Source organism: Lissotriton vulgaris, chromosome 1_2 (assembly GCF_964263255.1).
Source record: "Lissotriton vulgaris chromosome 1_2, aLisVul1.2, whole genome shotgun sequence".
NCBI classification, from domain to species: domain Eukaryota; kingdom Metazoa; phylum Chordata; class Amphibia; order Caudata; family Salamandridae; genus Lissotriton; species Lissotriton vulgaris.
Genome location: NC_141686.1, coordinates 43,963,245 through 43,976,306, shown reverse-complemented (window position 1 = coordinate 43,976,306; position 13,062 = coordinate 43,963,245). Strand labels below are relative to the sequence as shown.

The 13,062-nt window shown below is 44.3% G+C and overlaps 1 protein-coding gene across 3 annotated transcripts in view; it reads right to left on the bottom strand.

The window, feature by feature from the left end:
* Positions 1–13,062, bottom strand: part of LOC147733896 (uncharacterized) — a 254,485-nt gene that overhangs the window by 226,747 nt on the left and 14,676 nt on the right. For all 3 annotated transcript variants that reach the window (XM_086952795.1, XM_086952796.1, XM_086952794.1), the window contains exons 2-3: positions 12,532–12,654; positions 9,617–9,814 (exon numbers count right to left, since the gene is read on the bottom strand). In XM_086952795.1, the coding sequence (XP_086808921.1) occupies positions 9,617–9,814; positions 12,532–12,654 (321 nt within the window). The remainder of the gene's footprint in view (positions 1–9,616; positions 9,815–12,531; positions 12,655–13,062) is intronic.

The following is a 13,062-nucleotide window of genomic DNA, read 5'->3' as shown; positions in this document are numbered from 1 at the left end:
AGAGGAAGATAAAGGAATAGGAGAAACATGATCCTGCACCCGTAGGATGGGCAGAATTGATTGTTATTCAATTTTTATTTCACCTATTCCTCAAGAAGCCTAAAATCACACATCTCTGGGCATGCCCATATTCCTGCTGGCGTAAAGCCACAGGAAACCTCCAACATATTCGTTTGGTACTACTTGCATGGGCAAACACCCAATGGCAATAGTACGGCCTGTCACTGGGAACTCCGGAAAGAAGAAATTCATCTGGATCTTGAGAAGTGGAAGGTTCTGGCCCATGCCCTATGGTAAAATATACTGCTGTGACAGAGAGCTGAAAATAATGACCAATATGAATACTTAGTAATGCACTGCATGAGGTATAAAGGCCATGCTTAGTTACACCTTGGACAATTTTCATCCCTGTTTAGTTTTTTAATTTAGCTTTTTTATTTTAAGAAACAATCAAAAGAAAATCACTTTAAAATACATTGCTACACGATAATGGTCTGGTTAAAGTGAGAAACAATTCTCCCTGTTCTTCTTTCCATTTGATTTATGTCTTTACATAAAATGCCGTGCATACAGGCCCTGTGCCTGGACAATTTAGTGTGCGCAGTATTTGGCTGTGCACCGCAAATTCAGGAGTCAGGGTGGCCGGGCACAAAGAGTCCTTTTGCCGATGGTGTTCCTAAACTCGGCTGCAGCTGCACACTGCCTTTGTCAGGTTTTGTGGGCAATGATCTAGTGCAATGCATTTGATTTCGCTGTGTGCAATGGGATCTGAGTGCTCGGAGCCAGATGCACACTGCTGAAAAGCTGTGGGCAATCCTGGGGCGAAGAGCTAGCGAGAGTCCCATTGTGTGCCCGGAGTCCGAGTTTAATTGCAAAGGGATAGACACAGTGACTTAGTCAGTCATAGCAGAAAGTCAAGCCCTGATCCTATTGCAACTGGCCAAAGGATATACTCAGTGGGTTTTGCCTTTGGTTAGGGGTCAAAGTGTAGTAAAGTAAATGTTTGAAAATGGGAATTTATGATTCTTTGTTTAGAAAATAAATAAACCTATGTTTGAATATACCATAAAAATGAAAAAAAACGAAAACATTCCTGAAAATCTTGAGTTGTTTTAGTTAGGATGTAAAATCTAAATGCTACTTACATGTGCCAGTTGTTTTAACCTGTGCATCAATGACAGCCCTTCCAGCCAAATCACTCCCCATGATTTCAAACAAGATGTCACAGATGACTCACAAGTGACAATGCTATAAGTGCTGAATTTCAAGAGTTTCGGGGTTTTAATCGTAAATATAACTTCCGTTCAACTTTACATTTTTACTGGCAATTCTTCCCTTTTTTAACCAAACATTTCCTTTTCTCAGAAAAAAACCTCCTATGAATATTTTTCCACTGAATATATACTACTAGTATAAAGAGAGAATAGAAACCTTTTGGCAAGGTAAACACGGGAACCACAGCACCAATCCACACACCCAATACATTGTTGGAATCCTCAGGGTGTGTAGATGGACATAGGCGACATAAAATAAAAAAGAACGTAAATTAAAAAATTAAAATTTCTAAACAAAGTAGTCCCCTAAAACTAGCGCCGGCCGCGACGTAGCGCTGACCGCGACCTAGAAGTAATGACGACATGCGGGGAGGAGCGTTGACGTGCGGCGAGTAGTGGCGGTGAAGTCCGGAGCGGGCGGCTCCGGTAAGGCAAAGGCAGACGGGAGGCGGGAGGCGGGCGGCGGGCGGGAGGCTCGAGGCGCGAGGCGGGAGGCAGTATGGGCAATGCCGGCTCGAGGCGGGAGGCGGGAGGCGGTATGGGCAATGTCGGGGCGGGCAGCGAGGCGGGAGGCGGGAGGCGTGAGGGATGCGGTCTGGGCATTGTCGTGGCGGGCGGGAGTGCACAGAGGCTTAAAATGCTGCCCCCAGCCCCCTTCTGCCCCGGGCAACGCCGGGGCGGGCTGCTAGTATATATGTACATCACAGAATCCACGATAGGAACTCTGTAGTTATGACTGCATTGGAGATTACAGACGAAACATATTTTCTTTTGTTTCGCTAGTAAATTTTGTGCTGTTTGACGAACGTGGATTTAAAAGTGGCTAATAGATAGATGGTCAAGAACAGGTTCTTCATGTCAATTTCAGGGAGAATAATTAAATGGTAGGCATAAGTTTTGCAGACAATCCAAAAATAGCATTTCCTCATCGTAAGTCCCAAATCAATTTTGCACCCTGCTGAAGCACACTTGATATGAAGTTCGAACTTTACTTAGAACAGGTCTTATTGAAATTCATTTCACCAAAATGCCAGGGGTAGCAGAAGTGACATCACGCATTTATCCATATTTATTTTTTGGCTATCTTATTGGTATTTATCTATATTTATTTTGTGTTTTGAGAATAATGGAGTTGTAAAATGGTATATTTCCACATTTATTTAATTGATAAACATGCATTCATGCTTTGCTATCTGTCACGTTTCAGAAAAGTAAGCAGCCAAATATAGCAAAACATTACAACTGCAGGTAAATATCAGCATTATAATACTCATATATGTTAACATACACCTGTATTTAGGGACATCTGAATCAGTTATTTAACTTCCAATTTTATCTATCTGCTCAGCTGTTATCCTGGAAAGCATGAACAACAGCATGGAGAGTAAATAGACAGGAATCACCTTTTTAAAATTTTTCGTTTTTTTACTTAATTATGAATGTACTTTGAAGTACTGAATTTATTTATCTATACTACTATTATAAAGAGAGAACACAAACCTTTGAGCCAGGTAAACTCGGCAACCACAGCGCCAATCCACACACCCGATACATCGTTGAAAATGTCAGGGTGTGCAGATGGACATAGGCTATATAAAATAAAAATTAAACGTAAATTTAAAAATTTAACAAAAAAAAAGTAGTCCCCTGGAAGTAGCTCCGGCCGTGACGTAGCGCTGGCTGCGACGTTGCGCTGGCCGCGACGTGCGTGATGACGAGGGGGAGCGGAGGACATGAGCGGCAGACAGGCGGGGAGGAGCGATGGAAGACGGGTAGGAGCGGTGACGAGCGGCGAGGAGAGGCGGTGAAGTCAGGAGCGCCGGCTCAGGTAAGGCAAAGGGACACGTAAAATGTCGGGGCGGGAGGGGCTGGGGGCGGGAGGTGGCTCCGGGACACGGACAATGTTGGGGCGGGCGGGGGCCTGGGCGAGCGATTGGCCCTGAAGCCTCATTGCCCCCGGACAACATCGGGGCGGGCTGCTAGTTTCACATAAAAGAAAGGGTATTGTCCTGCCTCCCAGAAGTTGCTGCAGAAAGTAAACAGTGCTCATCACAACATTGTTTACATTCTGCTCTTGGGACTGCCATTGCCTCCTCTGAGGCCTGGGGTCATAAAGGTAGTCAAAGGGTTAGCAGCTGCGACCCCTAGCGACATCAATGGTTTGGTGCAGACCTGTTTAGCGTTTCTGACATATTTCTGTTACAAAACATGCTGGGCAGGTCCAAAACCTTCTGCTTTTTTATCTTTAGACCAATACATTTAGCAGAATGTTCACAAACCAAACAGTCCACAGATTGCTATTTGGGACCTATTCCAAAATAGTGGCACTTTGTTGCCATTTTGAAATAGTCACTGTCACATGTCCCTAAAAACTGAAGCATCTAGCCACTCAAACATCAATGAAGAACCACACTCAGAAATATTTCTGTGAAGATGCCTTCTTCCAGAAAGTGGTTGTGCTCTTTTTGAAATAGCAACACAAATCCTCTTTCTTCAAACTGGTTCCAGCCTCTCAATGATTTTGGCTATGATACGCCCACTTTATAAAGAATTCTAGAAAAAAAGACATGCACTTTGTAGCATAACATCACACAGGAGCTACGGCCACATGTACATAGCTTTTTCTCCGTCGCAAACGGCCTGATTCACAGAATCGGGCCGTTTGAAACCAGTAAAAAGCTGTTTTCTATTTAGCAAACCCTACTTTACGATAAGGTAACCTGTTACCAAATCACAAATTTGGTTAGTGATTCGGTATTAGGAAGTGCCATGTTAAGGGTGTCCCTTACAAATAGCAACTCGCAGTGATATTGTATTGTAGGACCATTTATAGAGCGCACTGTAACCCTACGGGCATCCTGGCGCTGTGACACATATGTTTTTGACTAGGGATGCTGCCATCATACTGGGTGGAGATATATTCTGGGAAATAGCCAGGTCTTGATTATTTTTGCGGAACAACAATAGATCCTGTGTCTGTCTCAATTCAAGGGGGGGGTTGTTCCAAAGGTGCGCAGCTGCCATGCCAAACGCTCATCCCCCTAAAAGTACTCTCTTTATTCTGAGTATGATCACAAGATTGGCTGATGAGGAGCGGAGGTTACGTGTAGGAACATACCAGCCAAACCTCCTCTGTATCGGTTTGGGCCCAAGTCCATGTAGAACCCTAAACACGATACAGAGGGATTTAAACTGTACCCTCTGAACCACAAGGAACCCGTGCAACTTGCCAGAGCCTGAGATGAAGACAACCCCCATGGTTTCATAAGTGCAAGTTTTGCTACTGCCGCCCAAATTCTCTGGAGTCTCTCAAGCAGATATTTGGGGGCTCCAGTAGCAAGGCGTTACAATCGTTCCAGTGGCTTATGATGATACTCCTGACTACTTAAGCTCTGGCCCGAGTCTGTAATACTGGCAGCACCTTCACCAGTTCTCTAATGAGAGTATAGGAGCTCCCCACCAGCTTGTTAACATGAGACTGTAGGTTCAGCTTAACCTTAAAGCTGACCCCCAGGTTTCGCACCGTCCCCACGGGTACCAAAGGAGTCTCCGTGGGAATAGGCCAGAAGTTGGTAGGGAGAACTGGCGGCACTGTACCCACTCCCCAATGCAGTATCTCAGTTTTATCATTGTTGAATTGCAGTGAGTTGTCTCCCGACCAGTTTGTCATTTCCCTCATACAGGCATGGAATTTCTCCAGGGCCCCATAAGTGCCACCTTCCAAATACAGAATCAGATGGGTGTCATTAGCATAGTTCATCAACTTAATGTTGAATGACTTGATGATGCCTATCAGCGGCTGCATATAGGAATTAAATGGGATAGGGCTGATTGAGGACCCCTGAGGTACCCCATGCTTGATGTCAGCAAAGTCCGATTAGAAGGGGGGAGTGCCACTGCCTGCTGTGTATTGGACAGATATGACTGAACCCATCTCAATGCTACGCCCACCACCCCCATTTCTTCGAGCCTAGCTAGGAGGATCTCGTGATTAACTGTATCGAAAGCGGCAGACAGGTCCAGCAAGATTAAAATAGCCGATTGACTCCTGTCTGCACACATTTGGAGGTCATCCAGGACTGTTATCAGAGCAGTTTCCGTCCCATGACCTGGGCGGAACCCAAATTGCTCCTCCTCCAGCTTGTTGTTAGCTTCCAGGAATTGGGAAAGCGACCTGCTCACCAGGCGCTTCATGATCTTCACTGGGTATGGGAGAAGAGTGATGGGTCTATAGTTCTTCAAGCATTTAGGGTCGGCGGTTGTTTTTTCCAACAGGGGGGTTACTATCTCCTGCTTCCAACAACATGGAACCAGCCCGCTGCCAAAGGATTGGTCGTACAGCTGGCGAAGAACCGGAAAGAATTCAGAACTAAGTTCTCTCCATATTTTATGGTGGAGGGGGTCCAAAGGAGAGCCAGATGAAACTCCTGAGGCCACCTTGATAAATTCCTCATCGAGGGCAGCGCAAAGTGGTCCAGGATAGCATCCTGCTTCAATGGCATTGCCCACCGTGTCCCTAATCTCAGTAGCCTTTGGTATTTGTCTGTCCTTCTGTGCTATAATTTTTGATGAGGCCTCTACCTTCAGCCCTTTGACAATCTTGCTTATCTTCTCCAGGAAGAAGGAAGCCAAGTCGTCACATAACTCCTGTGTAGGCAAGATCTTATTTTTTACACATTCAGGGATAGCTATGCTTTTTACTATTTTGAAGATACTTTTAGTACTGTTATGTGACTTTGAAATAATATTGGAAAAGTATTCTGCTTTGGCTGTGACAATAGTTTTTTTTATAAATGGCTATTTTCTCCTTCCTGGCAATTTGTTTATCTTCTGCATATTGCATCCTCCATTGTCTCTCTGCGTGTTTACAAGCTAATTTAAGATTCCTTAAATTTTCGTTATACCATAAGGCGGATGGTCTTCCCAATAACCTAATATTTTTTTAGAGGAGCAATCTGACCTAGCTTCCTGTTTATACATCCTCAGAGGGCTGTATAGTTCGCGTCCACCTGTTTATTTGGATCAAAAGAGTTCTCTACATGAAAACTGGGGGACTTATATGCCTTGAGCGCCTTGAGACCCTCCCGGGTGAGTAGTGCGCTATACAAATGACGTGATTGATTGATTGATTGATATGCTCTCCTCAATAGTCCCTTCCAGTCCCTCCCCAGAAAGCTTCTGTCTCCCTTGGGGGCAGGCCTGGTCATCTTGGTATACATAACTCTGAATTGAACTAGGTGGTGGTCCGACCAATCCACCAGCAGAACTTTGGGGCATATTAGCAAGAACCTCATTAAAATTATCGCTATTTAGAAGCAGGAAACTGCTGCTAGAATGGCGATAATGGGCTTGCTAATATGCTTTATAGAATTCCAATAGAAGCCCAGGTTAGATGTCCTGCACATTTAACCTGGGCTTCTATTGGAATTCTATAATGCATATTAGCAAGCCCATTATCGCCGTTTTTGCGGCAGTTTCCTGCTGCTAAAACGGCGATAATTTTAATGAGGTTCTTGCTAATATGTCCCTTTGTCCATTATAATCGAGTCTTCCCCAGCAAAGACTAGATCCAATACATGCCCTCCATCATGGGTTGGTTCGGTAACCCATTGTAGCAGGTTCAAATTAGCACATGATTGAAGGATATTGTTGAAGCATGCATCCATTTTCCCATTAGTCCAAAGATTGAAGTCTCCTAGATCAATAGACGCGTATGGGTTAGTGCCATAATGTTGAGTACATCAATCAATCCTTGTTGGAATTGACTGCTAACTACCCCTGGGGGTCTGTAGCAGACCATGCCTGTCGTCACATGACCTGCAGGGTCTTTTATGGCGAAGCCCAATATTTCCATGCCCACCACCTTATCGATATCCATGGGTGTAATATCCCAGAATTCCTTGTAGATTACCCCAACCCCACCACCTCTGCCACTAGATCTAGGTTTATGAAACGCTTTATACCCTCCTGGACATAAAAGGCCCAGCTCCAGATATGACCCTACATCTGTCCAGGTCTCTTTCATGAACAACACATCTAATTTAAGTGTCTCTAGCAATATTTGTGTCTCAATAGAATGCTTTGGAAGTGATCTCACATTCAGAAAGCCACAGTTTAACACATCCTGCTTTAAGAAGTCCAAAACCGGCCCAGCTGTTTCCTCCAGTGTGAATTTACCAACTGCGTTCTCCTGCTGACCTAAATCCCGTAGCTGCTTCCCAGAGTAGCGGAGGTTAGGTTACCTGGTCATAGTGGTACTTAAACCAGCAGCATGGCTGGCACTATGCGCGGTCGGGCGCAGACGGGCTTGCCTTTGGCGCGTCTTCGGTGCGCCAGTGGCGCGCCCGCTGTTCGCGTCCGCTGTGCATCTGTCCCAGCATGTAATTTTATACCCAGGTAAGCTGGACTGCTGACCTCCCTTCTGGGTGTTGTGGGAAGTGGTTGAGCCTCACTTCTGGTTTGTGGCGCCTCCCTCCAGACAACCAGAACAATCCGTGCTGGACCGTGCAGGACGCCAAGCAAGATGCAAGGGTGAGTAAATTAAAAGGATTGAAACTGTGTCTTTTTAAAATAACAAGTGCAATACGGCGAATGAAAAGTACAAATATGACCTAAGAATTCAATTGGAAAGCCCTTTCTCAGGCGCTCTCTTAGTGCAGTTGACCACTGTGCTTTGTGCAATTTAGCAGTTACAAGCTAGATAGGGAGCCCTTTCCCAGGAACCTCTGTTATGAGCACTGATTACAATCACCTTGTCAGCCTTAAGCGTGTCCGCTGCGCGTCTGTCCCGACATGTAATTTTATACCCAGGTAAGCTGGACTGCTGACCTCCCTTCTGGGTGCTGTGGGAAGTGGTTGAGCCTCACTTCCGGTTTGTGGCGCCTCCCTCCAGACAACCAGAACAATCAGTGCTGGACTGGGGAGGATGCCAAGCAAGATGCAATGGTGAGTAAATTAAAAGGATTAAAACTGCTTTTTTTAAATAATAAGTGCAATCCGGTGAATTAAAAGCACAAATATGACCTAACAATTGAATTGGAAAGCCCTTTCCCAGGCGCTCTCTTAGTGCAGTTAACCACTGAGCTTTGTGCAATTTACAGTTACAAGCTAGATAGAGAGCCCTTTCCCAGGCACTCCTCCGTTATGAGCACTGATTACAATCACCTTGTCAGGCTTAAGCGCGTATGGATGTTTTGCGAATGAAATGCGGTCGCAGAACATTCGCTGAATTTGGTGGTAACCCATTCCCAAACGGGAAGGGGTCCCTCCCGCCTTTGTGAATGTATGCAAAAACTTTTTTTTAGAGCAGGCTGTTCAATTTTCTTTTTGAAATGCATCCTGTTTTCCTTTAAGGAAAACAGGTTGCTTTTCACAAAAAAAAGTTGATTTATTTAAAAGCAAACACAGACATGGAGGTATGCTGTACCCAGCAGGCCACCATTCCTGCGTTTCTAGCAATTCCCACTGGGTCACAAATTGCGACCTACCTCATGAATATTATTGAGGTAGGTCAACTGCGACCCCATTAGGAATCGCTAAATGTGTCAAAGAAACATTCGTACATAGGTGTTTCGTAACAGCAAATGACAAAAACTTGCTATTAGGAAATCGCAAACGGAAATCTTAGTAAATGTGGCCCCTAGTGCTTTGTTCAGTGCACTAAAATGATCTCTTGCTACACCTGCTCTATAGATCCAGTTATGCATATATGTATACAAAGATACTCATGGACAACATATGACTCCAATGCTCTCTCTTTTGCTGCCATCTTTTATGGTCACCTAACAAATTAGAAAAACAAGGGAGCACTAAGTGGTCTGATCTGGATGTGGCGCGTGCAGGTATGTAACAGATTACCGTAATGGTGTCTTCTACTAGTGGTTTTCATATAAGGTGGCAATATCCTCCAAAGGTATGATTTATAACCGGCTGACATAATCATGGCAGTAGCTTTAATTTTAGAATGCATGTGACACGTTGATATTAAAAAAGTGTTAAACAATTATTGAATCAAAGCTCCTAGCACTATCTACTGGAGACGTAATATAGCCGGAATCAGAACCCTGGCAACTTAGCCTAAAGGATTTCCAATGTTTAGGATATATATATTTTTTGACTGAAGTGTAGTAGTGATGGAGTCCAGTAAAACATTCTCGATTCGCAGTGGCAGAGGACAATTATTGTGGCATTATTGCCAGACAGTCTTATGAGGAGGCTGCAAAGTGCCAGACCGTAAAGTGTCAGCATTGTACAATGATTAGACCTCAACAATAGGAAACAATCAAGAACGATATTGTGCAGGTTTGTCGCCCTAATGTGCAGTAAAAGTGGTATGTACTAACCTGGCACCACCACAGTATCCTTGGACCCCGAGAAGATAAAGACGCGGGTGGAGGCCATGTTGGACACTGGATCAACAGTCCTGGAGTTGACACACTTCTGGGTGTAGGAGTGCAGGTCACCTAGGTTGATGCTCAGTGGGGACTTCATGCAAGTGGTCACTGCAGTCATCATGTTACCCTTGGCACAATAGTAAGGTACTGATGAAACAAAAGAAAATGTTAAGCAGATTATGATTCGGACTCTAAGATAGAAATATCATTGTGGTCCATTGTGTTTGTGTGTTCTATTGTAAATCAAATGGTAAACTACAATTCACAGAAGTCCATGTCCCATTGAGAGCAGAAAAAAGCCTGTAACAAGGAAAAATTGAAATGGGCAAATCACTAACTCCATCATCGCGTACACATTTTCAACTTGTATAAAATCGATGGGTTTAGTTTGTGTATTTTTTATAATCAGGCATTTCTGAAATGTAGGAACAAAAAGGATGCTTTACACCTTTGGTTTCCTTACCCTGAACCATGAGCTGCCATCTTGGCTTGATATTCCCAGCAGAGGTTCCATAGCCCCCCAAACGTTTTGCCTTCACCCATCCTGTTTTTTAGACCCGTTTTTATTGGCTTTTAGGACTCTCTGCACTTTACCACTGTTATCCAGTGCTAAAATGCTTGTGCCCTCCTCTTTAAACATGGTCTTACTAGGGACTTACAGGTAAATTAAATATGCCAGTTAGGTATAAGCCATTATACCAACTGGCACAGTTAATTTACCTGTAAGTCCCTAGTAAAGTGTTACTACATGTACCCAGGGCCTGTAAATTAAATGCTGCTAGTGAGCCTGTGCACTTATTGTGACACCCACTTTATTAGGCCATTAAAAAAATGTCTCAGGCCTGCCATTGCAGCCTGTGTATGCAGTTTTAACACAACTGCTGGAGTCCTACCCTCCCCTCCCGCCCACCCCACCCCATTCCCGAGGTGCTGAGCCCTTTCTGGCTATTTGGGGTAGTTCCGCCTTAGGTCTCCAGATTTGTGTCCTTTTTTTCAACATCCTGGGGATTCTAAAGGTACCCAGAGTTTGTAGATTGCCCTGGAGGGGACCAAGAAAATAGCAAAAATATAGCTACATTTAGAAGGTTTTTTGGGAATAATAGTAAAAAAGAGCTCTGAATAAAAATGTCTGTGTTATTGATAACATGGAACCAACGAGAAGTTTGCTGCGCTAAAGTCACCATCTTCCCAGCTTTCAAGAACATGCAGAGCTGAATAGAAAAAACACATTTTTACCACAGTTTTGGCCTTTTTCAAAGAGGTAGTCCATTTTTCGTATTTTTTGTGTTCTCAACTTATTTCCAGTTAGTGGTGGAAATCAGTGGAAAAGCCATGAGTGATCCAGGGAAGCTATAGATTTCTGGCATGTGGACAAAATTCCAATTTTAGCAAGGGCTCATAAGTGTAGACCCCTCAAGGTTTACCCAAATAAACTAACTGATGAAATATTGAAAATTAGTAGGTTAGATTTGTAAAAGTTTTGGTATTTTCTTAAAACACCTCAAATACTCTGTGGCATATTTCCTGAGAGCTGAAGCAACATAAGGCAGCATGCAAAGTTGCTGTACTTCATGGCATGAACAGTGGATAGCTGAATAGCACAATGTCTACTTAGACATAGCACTCTTCACCTACCTACCTGCACTGATGAATTGAGGCGGCCTGCCACAAATATAGGCACCTCTGCGCCTTGTTGCAAGGGTGTGTGAGTTCTGGATAGCATTGTTTTGTGCAAGAAGAGCCTTTAATGCACAAAACAATCCTTTGCTTCAATTTCATCTGCTCATGTTTGATGCAGAAAGCATCATGCACAGAAAGAGGAAGTAGCGAGTTGTTATAAATATATTTATCGTTGTTACGCCATGGTCGGGATGGCATGCCATTTTGGAGCAATCCCATGTTATTGATTTCAGTAAATCTGGGACTGCGTCAAATTACATAGGCTGATACACAGGAATGCCCATGTTCTACCTATGAGGCGCCTACCACTCCGGAATGTAATACCAGGCAGCGTCTCACTAGGTAACGCAAATCGCCCTTTTAGTGGCTTTGCAAATATTACTTGAGCCTTCAAGTTGACCTTAGTTTCCCACTGTAATGCAATAACTCGGAAAAAAACAAGCTGGAATGTCACACTTTAAAGTGCCATCTTTATCTCAATTTTGACGGCGGGGAAAAAACGAGGGACCTCATTTATGTAAAGTGACGCATCGCTGCATGAAAACAGCGATGTGTCACTTTTCACTGCGCCATCCTTACGACACCAATGATGCGCCATATTTACAGTATGACGCATCATGTCGCAAGGAGTTACAGATACGTCAGTATTTCTGACGTATCTGTATGGCGCAAAAGTGACACATTGCTGGAGTGTGTCACAAAAGTGACGCAACTCTAGCAATGTGTCCTTTCACATTGGGCAAGCCCCATGTGAAAGAGCTTGCATCAGTCTTACGCCTGCTGTGAGGCAGGCGTAAGAAATAGACGCATTTGTGTCCTAGAAGTGGCGCAGTGAAATCTTATAGATTTCACTAAGTCACTTCCATTACCCTTTCTTGCGTCAAAACGCCCCCCTTGCATACATTATACCTGGCACAGGTATAATGTGGCGCTGGGGTTTACAAAGTGACGCATCTACTTAGATGCGTCACTTTGTAAATATGGCGCAACAAGGCACATTTTTTACACCACTGGTGCGTCACAAAAAGTGACGCACCGGCGGCGTGAAAGTGACGCACACCCTCATAAATGAGGCCCTAGATCTCTCAGCTCATCTGGAATAATGAACCTCAAAGGGTGGATGCTACCAAACGCCCTGAATGACATGGAAATCGTCAAAGGAGGACCAAGATGTGTGTGATTACCACCAGCCAGGAGCCCAACGCCCATGATTTCCTTCGAGTGGGCCACTTGGAACTGGGTTGCAAATGCAGCCCCGGAGGACAGGCCAGAGACGGAGACAGCAGCGGGGTCGACATTGTAGGTGCCTAGAAAACAGTAGGACAGACAGGTCAGCTTCATGCAGCTCTTCTTCAGCACTAGCCTTCATTTAACACGCAATTCGTTCGTTTTTGTACTTTACATTTCTTTGCACTGCGAGACCCAGGGCTCCACCAGTGGTCAAACAAACACTTCAGTGAATTATGGCAGAATAGTTAAAGATGACGAAATCAATTACACTACAGTTCTGCATCAGTTTTTACTTCTAAATAGATCACTCCATACACTGTATACAACCAGAATCTATCATTCATGGAGCTGTGCCTGTTTGGAATCCTGCGTGATGTAAGATTAGAGCATGCAGGCCTACACATGGCCCAGGCGAATACACCCATGGTCTATCCAAATAAAACTTCCTGCTGCTGGGCCTGGAAGCAAAAAGAAATTATAGAAAG